The following is a 14296-nucleotide window of genomic DNA, read 5'->3' as shown; positions in this document are numbered from 1 at the left end:
TAAAATATATTATCTATGTTAGTATCATTTAAATTTAATAACATATCCTATCAAATAAAATTTTCTTTGGATTAATACAATTGATTTATATGTTCGCACCAATTTAATTATATTTTTAATAGTTACTGACTTTTAATTATTTAATATATATTTATTATTTTATAATATGTAAAAATATTTAATACATAAAATAATTTATATATATAATGTTGATCCCGCGCAAGGCGCGGGTCTTAACCTAGTTGATTATGTAAACATAAAAAAAACAAATTTGTTAACCATTTTGAATTCTTGTCACAAATAAAGTATTTTCATTCAAATATGTCAAATTATTATAGTTAATATGTAAAATAAATGCCGTCAAAATATTATAGTAAATATAATTAATGAAGTAGTTAAAAAAGTGAGAAAATAAATGTAAGATAAAATAAAAAAATTGAAAACAAATAAGTTTTGTTTTGTACTTCTATAGTAAATGATGTCAATTTATTTAGTAAAGATAAAAAATGAAGTGGTTAGAATTGATTAAAATATAATGAAAATCGCTCAAAAATAGGCAAATATTATTTTGTACTGCTATCTATGTTTCTAAACAATTCTGATTTATACTGTTATATATATTTCCAAACAATTTTCATTTGTACTTAAATTTTGATAATATAGATGTGCATAAATATGAGAAAAACAATTAGTCTTTCTGCACTAAACTTACGATAATATATGGAAAAATAAGATACAATTATGATATTGTTTAAATTGGAATATTCAAATCGAATATTAATTAAAGAATATGAAAGATACTAAAGGAATATTGAGATTGTGTTAGTAGGTATGATATCACTTTGATTGATTTCATACCTAAAAAATAGGAATTGCATTTCGAGTATCCTTGATTGTAGGTATAAGAAAATCGGTTGAACATAGCATTCAAAATGTTTTAGCTATATTTTGTTAAGATTATTAATATAATATTTGTGATTAATGGCAAACCATGTTTTAGTATGTAATTTATTCTGGAAATATTAAACAGAAAACATGTTTCATATTCCAAATTTGTAATCTATACAAACTGACATGACATTTGATTGTATGAATACACTAGATTAAGATCCGCGCCTTGTATGTATAAATTATTGTATGTATTTTATGTTCTTACATATTATGAAATAATAAATATATATTGAATAATTAAAAGTCAATAACTATTACATATATAGTTAAATTGGTGCGAACGTATAAATCAATTTTATTAATCCAAACATTTTTTTAAAAAATTTGATAGGATATGTAATTAAATTTAAATGATATTAACATACATAGTATATTTTTAATATTAATGTCTATTAAATGATACTTTCTACTCATATGTTATTTTTATCATGTGTATCTTTAATAGCAAAAACTTTAAATTATTGTTAACAAAATTTTCATTGTGGGATTAATAATTTTAGTAATTTATAATTTTAAAAAAATTATCAATGTTAGTTCAAAACTTTTATCAAAAACAATTATTCAAAGTAAATTTTGAAACTAAAATATTTATTTATTCAATATGGTTTATAGTTTAATTTAGAATGATATATATACATATATATTTTAAATCTTAATGATTAATTAAATTAGACTTTTACTTATATGATTTTGTAATCATTAGTATTTTGTCATAACAAAAATTTTAAACCATGGATCGTAAAATTTGAATGTGAGACTTTTAACAGTTTTAGTAATTTATAGTCGTTTTTTAAAATTCAAAATATAACATATACAGAAAAATCTAAATCTAAATTTTTATAATATGGTTATTGTGATTTTTTAATTTTAATAGTTTAAAATTAAACAAATTTGATAAGATACATTATTTTTTTATCAGATCTTTATTATTCAAAATCATTAATTGTCATATATACTTTAGCCACATTAGGCAATTCCGTAATCTTTATTTAAGGAAATAGTAAATGACATTAATAATGAATTTATGGTTAGTTTAATAAAAAACTTATTATATAATTAGATGGACCAACCTATTTCTCTAATAATTCTAAGAATCATCTCAATGATGACACGTGACTACAAAAAGAAGTTGTAATGTTTCACAAATAATATATAGGGGATATAAAAATTATATATATGATCAACAGTTCCATGTTAGTATTTATGTTAGTATATCTATTGTTGTTAGTACCTAAACTGTATAATATATTTTTTTCAAATTCAACGTAATTTTAACTCGAGTACAATGATTTAATTCAATTTGTGATGAATTAGAGTTGTCTAGTTTTCTGATAAGTTATAGTTTAGGTTTACATACGTTGTTTCTTTGGTAAAATAAATCAGTTGACCAGACAATTGATTTTCGTTGGTTAAAGTTGTCAAAGATGGTTTAATCGTAATATATGGTTAAATAATTAAATACAATTGAAATGTTTTATTTTAAGTATTAATCATGGTTTAGGTCAGTGGCATTAGAATGTAAATATTGAGAAAAAATCAGGATTAAGATTTATTTGTACTCCTATTTTAATAGATTAAATTTTGTAAAGTTCTTTTTAAGTAATAACTAGATCTTGGTCGTGCACTTTTTTTAATACTAAAATATTTTAGATTATGTAATAAAATATATCAATAAATTAATATAATTTAGCGTTATATAGTATCTAATTTTTATAATAATATTTGTGTGGCGTATAATATTACTACTATAAAATTTATAAATTTTGTATTTTTGTAACAAAATTTATTTTGAAAACATTATTATGTAACAATACTGATTTATATAATTTCTGTTTTATTTCTAAATCTGAGTGAAAATTAAATTAATTTGAACCTACGTAATAGAGCGTTTGGTATATAATTATTAATTAAACCAATTTAGTATAGTTGTTTAAATAATAAACCGAATATTTTTTTAACGTTGGGGAATACATAAACATTAATAACACTAGAGTAAAGTATTATATATACACGATATGAATAAATATGTTTCATCTATAAAATGAGGTCTAAATTATGTATTACATGGTAAACATATTTAAATGAATGATTTCTAAGTGGTCTATCACATATGAAATAGGTCATAATTTATGTACTAAATAGAAAAAAATATTTTATATTTAAGTAAGAAATAGAAATAAATATTTTTTTAAAAAAACATCTTTTAAAATACTTCTTAAATTTAATTTTGAAACTTAAATCAATTTAATTTTTTTATTATCATTAAAATATTATTAAAAGTATTTTATATAATTATTGATTTTTTTACAATCAAAACTAAACTAAAATTTAGTTTCTTATACTTTGTGATAATTAAATTTTAATTAACTAATTTCGAAAATATATTTTAAAAAGATTCTAAAAGATATTTGAAAGATTTTGTTAGACATTTTTTAAGATATTTATTAGTATTTTAAATAAAATTAAAAATATTAAAAGATATTATAGTTAAGTTATGTTAAATTTAGTAAATTTTCTAAAGATGGTCCAAATAAAAATATCACACATTAAAGAAGTCATGAATTCTGTTTTAATAGCATATACTAAATTCTGACCCGCCCTTTTTAAGGGCAGGTATACTTTTTGTTTTACATCTTTTTAGGTCTTTTCAATTGGTAATTTAAATATAGGTCTAATGGCATAAAACATAATAAATAATATTCTAAATAATAATAAAGATAAAAGAAATAGTTGTTGGATCCAACTTTTATCAATGGGTCAAACATGTGTTTTAATAGAATAGATATCAAGAATAAAATATCTAACGCTAGTTTTTTTATGAATATTTTCCCGATTTTTGAAAGTAAATAATGAAAAAATACAAAGCCTCTCAGTCAGTTAGAGGTGTTAGCCAAAAGTAACCCAGCGGTCGGAGTGCATGTTCTCAATCTATTAGGTCAGAGATGTGCAGGCTGATTAGTTTACTCTCTGCCCAGAGCTCACCTAGGCGCTACAGGCTGGTCATTTGCTGATAGGCTTGCAGCTGGTGAAAGCAGCGAAGAATATTTTGAACTCCTCTTTAAAATTGATCGAGAGACACAAACAAGATGCACTTCTATACTTTAACTGTTCGGGGTTGTCTGACAACTAGCCTACTGACAACCATCTGTAAATTGATCTCACAAGAGGTAGGAAACATTGAAGTTCTTTGAGGTTCCAAATATCCGATCATCCAGGTAAGTCAAGAATTAAAATCTCCAAAGCAAAAGAAGAGTCAAGAAGAGGCAATGAAGTTACTGACCTAGTGATTGGTCGATGCACTGGGACAAAGGACAGGGTGGTGGAATCTTCTTGTGACATATCACTTTTTTTTTCTGAAACATGTTGCAATCTAAGCAATTTTAAAACTTTTCAGCTGAAATACATTAAAAAAACAAGAGAGAGGTGGGAAAAATTTCTCTCCAGAGTCTCTCTCTCTTTGCATCCCCTAAACCCTAGTGCCGCCGCAAATTCTGATCTCTCTCGCGGTGGTCGGCGATTCCCTATCTCCGGTCACCGCGGGTGGTGGGCTCGACATTCTGTCCAAGCTGCTCTCCTTTCTTTCTCTCCTTCTTGTACGGTGCTTCTAGTTCTGATAGAGCTCTTCCACCGGATCTGTTAGAAATCAAAGGCGTCTTTGTTTCTCGGGAACACTGGCTAGGCGAGAAGATAAGGAGAACCCTTGGACGCCTTGGATCTCCCTATAGTTGTCGTCTGCGCTCGGATCTGGGTCAGATCTGAGATCCGAGACCCGATTGAGCCTCTAAAGGGTCGCTACCGTCACGCTCCTGCATCGTCGTCTCGCTCCAGTCGGTCTCCTCTATCGGTTAGGCCCAAGGTAATTGTAGAGCTTCTTCGTCTCTGAGTGTAAGGTGGTTGGAGACGCACCACTGAGGACCTCTGTCACCTAGTCCAAGAGACAACATCCATGGCGCTCCTCCGATGATCGATTGGGCTATCCTTCTAGCTACCGGCGCCGTTTCACTAGAGTCTTGAGGACAATCCACTGTGGCGGCTTCAATTGTTTCTAGGCTGAGCTCTTTCTCGTCATTCAAGGTCGCATGTTTTCAAGGAGTTTTTCAACCCCTTTCGTGCTTCACTTCCCTTACGCCAAGGCTCCGACAGTCTAATTGAGTGTTCCTGTTGTTTCTGATGTATCATTTGTGTCGAGTGACCGGATGGGGAGCATGTTGTTCCGCTTGCGCTTGAGCGTAACTTGAGTTTTCTTCAGCAGCATAGCCACAGGTCTACACTTCATCTTCTGTTGAGATATCTAGGGTCTGGTTCTGTCGACGTCCTCCTCCAGTGGAGCTCCGGGAAGTGAACCAGCCGCCTCCGTCGATGCATGCTTGGAGCCACTTCGGTGAGTGCTCGACTGATCCTACCCTCCAGCTATTCTTTTCGTCTCAGCAGGTTTGTTCAGGCTTAAGCAATAAGGTTTTGGTTAGGGATCTTTAAATTGTTGTTTCAGGCTTTTTATTGCTAAAAGCTTGAATTAAATCACCTAAGTTCTTAGTGGTTTTTTTTTTAACTTTTTGCGACTTCTTAAAATCTGAATAGCTGTTATAGCAGATTTTAGTTTCAATTCATCTTGTAACTGAAACTTCATTTTTTTTCGAAGTAATGACATTTACAATTTAGCAAAAAAAATTTAAAACTTTTTTTAAAATTATTGGGTATTTGATGCTTTTTGACAAAAAGAAAAAAGGCAAAGTACCTTATAAGGCCCGGCCCGTCATCAACTGACGCCCAAAGCAAAAAAAAAATCCTCATACCCATAAGAAGTAACTTTACAGAGAATGGCACGTCATGATTAAGACCTAGAGGCACCGACGCAACTTTCTTTATGCTCGTGGGGATATTAATTGGTAATGTCCTTTTTCTACCTATTTATTTGAGAATTGCTTTTCCTTTATTTAATAGTTTTAACATCCCCAACAATAAAATTTATGATAGTATTTTCTTCCTTTTCCCAAAATTTTAAATGGTCAAACACAAACTGTTACACACAAAATAGTTGGTCAATCACAAACACCACAGAAAATGGCTTGCATTTATTTAGTTTCTTAATTTTCGGTGCGGTGATCATAATTTTTGGAATCAACACTTAAATTCATTCAAGTAATAGAACATTTCATGCATCGCAATACTATATATGACGAGACCTCAAATATCAGTTTCATTGGCGAGTGCCTTTCATATTAAAAGCCTTTGCTATACCTCTAACCACAAACTAATCCATCTTAAATTTGTTATCACTCACGAAGACAAAATCATTGTCAGTCGACAACATAAAAATTAAAATTAATTTGTACTTTATGCATTTCAGAAAAAAATAAATTAATATTTATATTCGGCATATTCTTTTGATGTTATATCTTTTCACTAAAAAAAAGTATATTGAGATATTATATAGGGGAAATGTCTGTATATATGTGTGTGCATGTGACGTTTATATAGGGGCAAATCTCCAAAATATCACCTTTATAAGTTTATATCACAAAAATAGCACTCCAGAACTAAAATGACCAAAATAACACCTTTCTAAGTTTATCCTTTGAAATTTTTAATTTTTTTATTTTTCAAAATTTGAAATCTTATCCCAAAAACCTCATTTCTCAACTCTAAACCCTAAACCTTCAACTCTAAACCCTAAACCTTCAACTCTAAACCCTAAACCCTAAACCCTAAATCCTAAACCCTAAATCCTAAACCCCACCCTTTAACTCTAAACCCTAAGTTTGTGACTTTTGATAAAACATTAAGTGTTATTTTTGTGACTTTTGACTTTGAATGCTAGTTTGGGAACAAAAACTTGATTTAGTGCTATTTTTGTCTTTTTCTCTTTATATAATTGTAACTTAGAAAATAGTAAAATAAAAACAAAGCAAGCAACTCTCCTGGTCACGGGCCTTTGTCCTTTATCTATTATTGGCGAATTTTCTCAATTCTCATATAAACTATGTTTTAAATTTACTTGATGTTTCTATTTCTTGTTTTTCCACAATAGGAAGTCTGCTAAAACATATACTGTAAAGTATAGTACGTGAAGTAAAACTATTTGGTATCCACATATATGCATGAATGTGATCATATTCACATTTTGCAGAGACCCAGCATCTAAAACATAAGGTTATAACCCTGAGTCCAGTGAGGCAAACCGGTTATAATATATTCCAGCAAGACTTAGCATCTGAAATAAGGTGAAATTACTTTCATGATTATTCATTATCGTTCTGACGGAACCTGGAAATTGTAGCCAGCAGTTCCGATACCACACTGGAACCGTACCTTCAGCATCAATTTTGCACCATCTATCTCCTCTCCAATATCTCTATTCATAAAAGTTTCTAAAACGTATGTTCATTTTCTACTGCTTTCTACAAGTCATAAGGGATAATATGTTTTTAATTGAATAACCTTTAGTACAAAGTATCACTATGTTATATGTATATATATTGTTTTTACATAATGTAATTTGGTTTCTTATGGTTATCTTATTTATAAAAAAAAAAACTTGTATGTTTACCTATGTTACATGGAAACGGAAGCGGGTACGCGGAAGCGGAAGCGTATGGAAGCGCAGAAGCGAGATTTTTTGAAAAATTAGGAAGCGGGTACGTATTGAAAGCGTATATCCATATGTATGTATATATATGTGTATATATATATATATATATATATTAAAATATAAGATTTTTTTTAAAAAAATTAGGACTAAAAATTATATGTTATAAATTTAAATAAATTATTTATTCATTTGTAATAATTTTGTAATGATTTCATATTAAAACTGTGAAAATAGACATAAATTAAGTTTAAAAGAAATTATTATATTAATTATTGTTAATGCTTCATAAATAAGTGACACAATATATTTGAATATATGATATATGTTTAATAAAAACTTCAATACATAAAGATAATTTATAGTATTAATTTTAATATTTATATATTTATATCCTCTCTATTCATTACTATTAAAATTTTGATTTTACAGAAATTAATAACTACGATTATATTTTTATTGATATTCAACCTTGTATTTTTTTTTAAAGAACGGAAGCGTAATTCCAAAACGGAATCATAAGCTTCCAACGTGTTTTTAAAATGAATATTTTGGAAGCGATTTGGAAGCGAGATTCCGTAAGCTTCCACAAGGTTCTGATTTCGATTCCGGTTCCGAAGCGAGAAGCGGACGTCCGATGAAGCTTCCGTGCAACGTAGATGTTTACTAATGTGGTGGTCGTCACTCATTAGTAATAAGTAATCAAGATAAATTAATGAACAGAAAAAAACTTTCATTATCGAATCTATTAGTTTTTTTTTTCTGTTTTGCGTGTACCAAATATTAGTTGAGTTTTGGAACTACTACATTGATTTTAGTTAATGAAGGAGTTGGGTGGAGACAGAGACCTGATGATGTGGTTTAGAAAGTTTGTTACTGGACCCTAATAAATACTAAATAAATACAAATAATGAATTTGGTGATTAAAATATAATTGATTAATGATTTGGCCAAACAAACTTCAAAGGTTGACTCGTTTCAACCATATGTAACTTGTAAGAACCAGAAAGGTTGGTACGTAACATCGTTATTGGCTATTTACTCTCTTTTTTTTGATAACCATAGCGTAGCGTAGCGTGATCCCAAACGCTATTTACTTTTAAAATTAAGAAATACTTTTTTATTACTGCATACACTTACGTATTAGTGTACTCACGTAAAGTTGAATTAAGATCGTAGCATGGTTGATATTACTAGACTGGTTATTAAAATCTATTCATTTGACTTACCATGTATTCGTGCAAAATTACATTTAGAAACCAAGTGGTCTTGATATAGTGGTAGAAGGTTCACAGCTGTGAATACCGTCATAGGTTCGATTCCCGTTGACCATCCGGATCGCCTTAAGTGGTAAGAAAACATAGATTCTACGTGTCTCGTAGTGAATAATCATTGGGCTTATAAAGCCTTTGAGATCGTACCACAGTTGTCAAAAAAAATTACAATTAGAGAAAAAACCATTTTTACAAAAAAATTTACCACATAAACATCGATTAACTTTTTCCATGTTAGCATAACACGAAGTTTTTGGTGACTTAATTTTTTTTAACACTGATTTATTATTATATTACAATTATGAGAAAGATTACATAGACAATTCGACAACCGACAATACTACTTATCTTATGAGGATCTACGCTTACCTACATCACTTGAATAGTCTTAAGTAAGATCTAACCAGATTTACTCGTACCGATTTTACAATATAAAATATGTTTTTTTTCTGAAGAACTTATAAGAGAAATATCAAGTCAATGTAGTATTTTATCATCCCTTTCTCAAAAAGAAATTGTAGTATGTCATCGTTTTATATATAATCTACTTAAATTAATTGAAACTATGCAATTTATTAGCAAAAAAAAGAGAGAGATCATTTGAAGATTTTTCATTTTATTTTATTCCTTTTAATTTATAGTATATATATATCTTTGTGATGAAGCTATATAACAATGGATGCAACTGTCTATCACAGAACAAGTTAACAAAACGGTCACAAACCAAAAAAAAAAAAAAAAGACAACCGACAAAAAAAAAAGACAGTTCATTTGTTATAGAGAAAGGGTTAATCTTTTCGCACATTCTTGTCCTAATCTTCTTCTTATTCTTCTTTCTTCCGAATCTCTCTGACGAGCTTCGATTCAGTTTCCCTGTTCTTTGGTGATCACCGACCGGATCTGCTCGAAGAAACAATCTCGTCGCATTCTCTCTCCACCCAACTCAAAAGTCTCCACCTTTTGATCGCTTCTTACTTACTTTTGAGCTCCAAGGATCATCATTGCAGAGCTTCCTCGTAACTTGGAGAGTTAGCTTCCAACTCTTCCATCCAAAATTGAGATCTGGGTTCTTGCTTGTAAGCTCATAGTGAGAGTGTAATAAGTTCAGATTAGTCTTTGAATTAGAATCTGTTCGATGAAATTCCACCTGTGAGGAAGTTATAGTGCATTATAGAAATGTGTAAATCAGAGAAGTCTATTTACCACAAGAAGCTCTGGGAGATGAAGGTTAAGTTTCTAGGAGGTAGCAAGTTCAAGAACTCCCTTGTTTCAAGGTCTCGTATGAGCCTTTGGATGATTCGTGCCATGACCATACTCTTGCTGTGGAGTTGTTTCGTTCATCTGGTGGCTTTGGGTGAGATGTGGGGACCAAGACTGTTGAAAGGCTGGCCTTCTTGTTTCAATCACGGACATGACTTCCCAATGGCTGCTGCACAAGATATGGCTTCTCTTCCCATGAAAATAGCCCTCCCTCCTAAAAGTAAGCTGAAACTTCAACAGTCTCAGGAATGTTTTAGATTTTTTTTAATTCATTTTTGTGCTCTTTGTTTTGACTTAGGGATATATCAGAACAATGGCTATCTTATGATTTCTTGCAATGGAGGACTCAACCAAATGCGAGCTGCGGTAAAACATCATAACTAATCTTTATTGCCTTGTCAAATAGTCCTTACCATATGACTTTAGGATTCTGATTTTTTTTTTAATCTTCAGATATGTGATATGGTGACTATTGCAAGATACATGAATGTCACACTTATTGTCCCAGAGCTTGACAAGACCTCTTTTTGGAACGATCCTAGGTATGTTATTATTATTATTCCCCATCCATCTCACTCAGTCAGAGCTTCTTTTTACTTCTCTTGAAAGTTGTTGATGGGGTGTTCTTATGTGAGCAGTGAGTTCAAAGACATATTCGACGTGGATCACTTCATAACTTCTTTGAGAGATGAGGTTCGTATACTTAAAGAGGTTCCTCCAAGGCTTAAGAGAAGGGTCGAGCTCGGTGTGTACCACACCATGCCTCCTATCAGCTGGTCCAACATGTCCTACTACCAAGACCAGGTTCTTTAATTTCTCGGTGACTCCATAGTCTCCAATAGACTTGAATGGTTTCTCATAGCTTTTCTTGAAAACAGATTCTTCCCCTGGTGAAGAAGCATAAGATCTTACATCTAAACAAGACCGATACTCGACTTGTGAATAACGAACTTCCTGTTGAGGTTCAGAAGCTGAGATGCAGAGTAAACTTCAACGGGCTCAGGTTTACTCCAAAGATTGAGGAATTGGGTAGAAGAGTAGTCAAGATTCTGAGGGAGAAAGGTCCCTTTCTGGTTCTGCATCTCAGGTACGAAATGGATATGTTGGCATTCTCTGGTTGCTCTCACGGTTGCAACCGCTACGAAGAGGAAGAGCTCACAAGAATGAGGTTAAAACAAAACAACATTTCATCTTAGTATTAAAAGTTCTTTATGATATTGATGTTTGTTTATCGTTCTTTTTTCATTGGTTAGATATGCTTATCCATGGTGGAAGGAGAAAGTAATAAACTCAGAGTTGAAGAGGAAAGAAGGTCTTTGCCCATTGACTCCTGAAGAAACAGCTCTTACACTATCTGCCTTGGGCATTGACCGTAATGTTCAGATTTACATAGCTGCTGGAGAGATATACGGTGGTAAAAGGAGGTTAAAGGCTTTAACAGATGTCTTTCCCAATGTGGTTAGTAGCTTATTCTCTGAAAGATTCACTCATAGTGTCAGTGACTGATGATGATCTTTGATGATGAAACCAGGTGAGGAAAGAAACTCTGCTTGATTCGTCTGATTTGAGTTTTTGTCAGAACCATTCTTCTCAAATGGCTGCTCTTGATTACCTCATCTCGTTAGAAAGTGATATATTCGTTCCTACTTATTATGGGAACATGGCTAAAGTTGTGGAAGGTCATCGCAGGTAAATCATTATCATTGCTAAAAAGAAAATGTAATGTTTCTTTTCATCAGTGGCTAATGCACTTACTCTACATACAGGTTCTTGGGGTTCAAGAAAACGATTGAGCTAAACAGGAAGTTCTTGGTTAATCTAATAGATGAATACTACCAAGGAATGTTGAGCTGGGAAGTGTTTTCCACCACGGTGAAGAGCTTTCACGCTACAAGAATGGGAGGTCCAAAGAAGCGGCTTGTGATTCCTAATAAACCAAAAGAAGAAGATTACTTCTATGCTAATCCATACGAATGTCTTCAGCTGTTACATGAGAATGAAAATGGCAATTCACTAGATGAAACCAAATGATCAGAGCCACCACCATTGTCCTACATTAAATTTGGCAGGGTGATGCAGCACATGGATGAGTCATGAGTGAATAATGGAGTTATCTACGGGGACTGTATATCAATCTCAGTTAGGGTTCTTTGGTGTACAGGGACTTCTGAAGAGCTTCCTTGGATGAGAAGATAGGTTTGGAGCTTTCATTGTAAAGTTTGCAAATCTATCCTTTGGCATTGTCATCATATCATCCATGGTCTTGCAGTTTCGGTAGCTGGAGAATAAAACTTTAAAAATGCAGTGTATAATTATGTTACACATTATTATAATTACTAGATAGCGCAGATAAGATATTATAGTGCGGATAAGATATTATATGTATTTCTCAATTAAAAAAAATAATGTATAATATTGTATTATATTATTTAAAGAATATAAAATAAGGCTACATAACATAAATATATTTTTTAAATTTTCTTTGTGGAAATCATTGTGTTGTTTGATTGTTGTACTTGATTCACATATTTGTATAGATGTTTGTGATAGATGAATAACTATATTTTTATTATCAGTAAATAATATATATTTATTATATAATATAAGAAAAATGAAATTATTTACTTTTTAAACAAACTTGTCTCATGTTGGGGACTCGGTTATAGACATATCATATTTGAAGGAAACATTTTTACAGTTATCAATCTTCTTAACAATCAAGAAACAAATCCGAATATCAAAACAATATCTCATACGATATCTTTGTAGAATAACTGTTCTGAAAAAATTGAATTTAGGCATCAAAAAGGACTGGAAATGGATGTGCAGATATGTTATCTAAGTCAGCTTTACAAAATACTATTCATAGTTCATATATCATTTATGTCCATCCTATTTTTTCGTCAATCCTTTCTTAAACATCTTGAAATAACTGATGCTAATTAATAATAAACTTTTGGCTAGCAAAAAAAAAATTAAATTTGTCTAATTATCGCTTAATTTGCCTAAATGATATATGTATTTCTCAATTCTAAAAAAATAATGTATAATATTGTATTACTTTATTTAAAGAATATAAAATAAGATTACATAACATAAATATATTTTTTAAATTTTCTTTGTGGAAATCATTATGTTGTTTGATTATGTTGTTACAATACTAAAAGACAAATATAAGTCATGGAGAGGGTATCCACGTAGGATAGGAAAAACAACCAACCAGAGAGTTCGAAGTTGCCCCGTCATCTCATTTATTTTTTCGTAAAAAATGAAAAAACAATGCGAAGGAAAAGATCGAACCCGGGTTAGTATGACATAAATATAGGACAATTACCACTAAGACATTGAAACTTTATTGGACACATATACAAGAATCACTAAGTATGTAATCACAAACTTTTATGTACAGTTACAATAATATGAATTCAACATTCAAGACTCCGATACTTTGTTTTGTAAAAAAAAATAAGTAAGTGACTAAGCTAATATATTCTTTGAAAGTGTGAGAACATTGACAAATATGAAAAATCATAGATTTTTGTTTCGTGACAAAATTAAGAATCTACAATACTAAAACGCAAATATAAGCCATGGAGAGGGTGTCCACGTAGGATAGGAAAAACAACCAATCATAGAGCTCGAAGTTGCCCCGTCATCTCATTTATTTTTTCGTAAAAAATGAAAAAACAATGCGAAGGAAAAGATCGAACCCGGGTTAGTATGACATAAATATAGGACAATTACCACTAAGACATTGAAACTTTCTTGGACACATATACAAGAATCACTAAGTATATGCACAAACTCTTATGTACAGTTACAATAATATGAATTCAACATTCAAGACTACGATACTTTGTTTTGTAAAAAAAAAAATAAGTAAGTGACTAAGCTAATATATTCTTTGAAAATGTGAGAACATTGACAAATATGAAAAAACATAGATTTTTGTACAATTTTGACAAAACAGCCTAAAACATAGTTTTCTAATGTCTTAATAAATTATTATTTAAGGGTGCAATAATTAAATATATCAATTCAATAAATTTTGTAATTTATAGACAAAACAATAACACAACAAATTTTGAAACATTTGTTTAACCTATCGATTTATTTTCATGAGAATCCAACTAAACAAGAAAAAAAAAACAATTAGATTTACAAATATTTAATTACCATTTTATTCAATTTTGAATAATTTCAAATTGTAATAATGTATCTTTTT

At 30.5% G+C, this 14296-nt stretch overlaps 1 protein-coding gene across 1 annotated transcript; it reads left to right on the top strand.

Annotated features, from left to right (window-relative positions):
• The first annotated feature begins 9506 nt into the window (after positions 1-9506).
• Positions 9507-12506, top strand: LOC106336280 (uncharacterized protein At1g04910-like). Its single transcript, XM_013775068.1, has 8 exons — positions 9507-10291; positions 10370-10437; positions 10525-10613; positions 10710-10875; positions 10950-11239; positions 11325-11529; positions 11603-11760; positions 11838-12506. Exons 1-8 carry the CDS (start codon positions 9988-9990, stop codon positions 12100-12102), a joined length of 1545 nt encoding a protein of 514 aa, XP_013630522.1. The 5' UTR covers positions 9507-9987; the 3' UTR covers positions 12103-12506.
• The last annotated feature ends 1790 nt before the right edge of the window (positions 12507-14296 follow it).

This window comes from Brassica oleracea, chromosome C3 (genome assembly GCF_000695525.1).
Source record: "Brassica oleracea var. oleracea cultivar TO1000 chromosome C3, BOL, whole genome shotgun sequence".
Taxonomy (NCBI): Eukaryota; Viridiplantae; Streptophyta; class Magnoliopsida; order Brassicales; family Brassicaceae; genus Brassica; species Brassica oleracea.
Note: the sequence above shows the minus strand (reverse complement) of the source record. Positions and strands in the feature narration are given on the sequence as shown.

What these genes read in the sequence shown, in the direction of transcription:
- LOC106336280 (XM_013775068.1), top strand. Translation starts at nt 9,988, where the DNA reads ATGTGTAAATCAGAGAAGTCTATTTACCACAAGAAGCTCTGGGAGATG. An exon ending in TGTCCTACTACCAAGACCAG is followed by an intron (nt 10,876 to 10,949) that starts GTTCTTTAATTT and finishes TCTTGAAAACAG; the next exon opens with ATTCTTCCCCTGGTGAAGAA. An exon ending in GAAGAGCTCACAAGAATGAG is followed by an intron (nt 11,240 to 11,324) that starts GTTAAAACAAAA and finishes TTCATTGGTTAG; the next exon opens with ATATGCTTATCCATGGTGGA.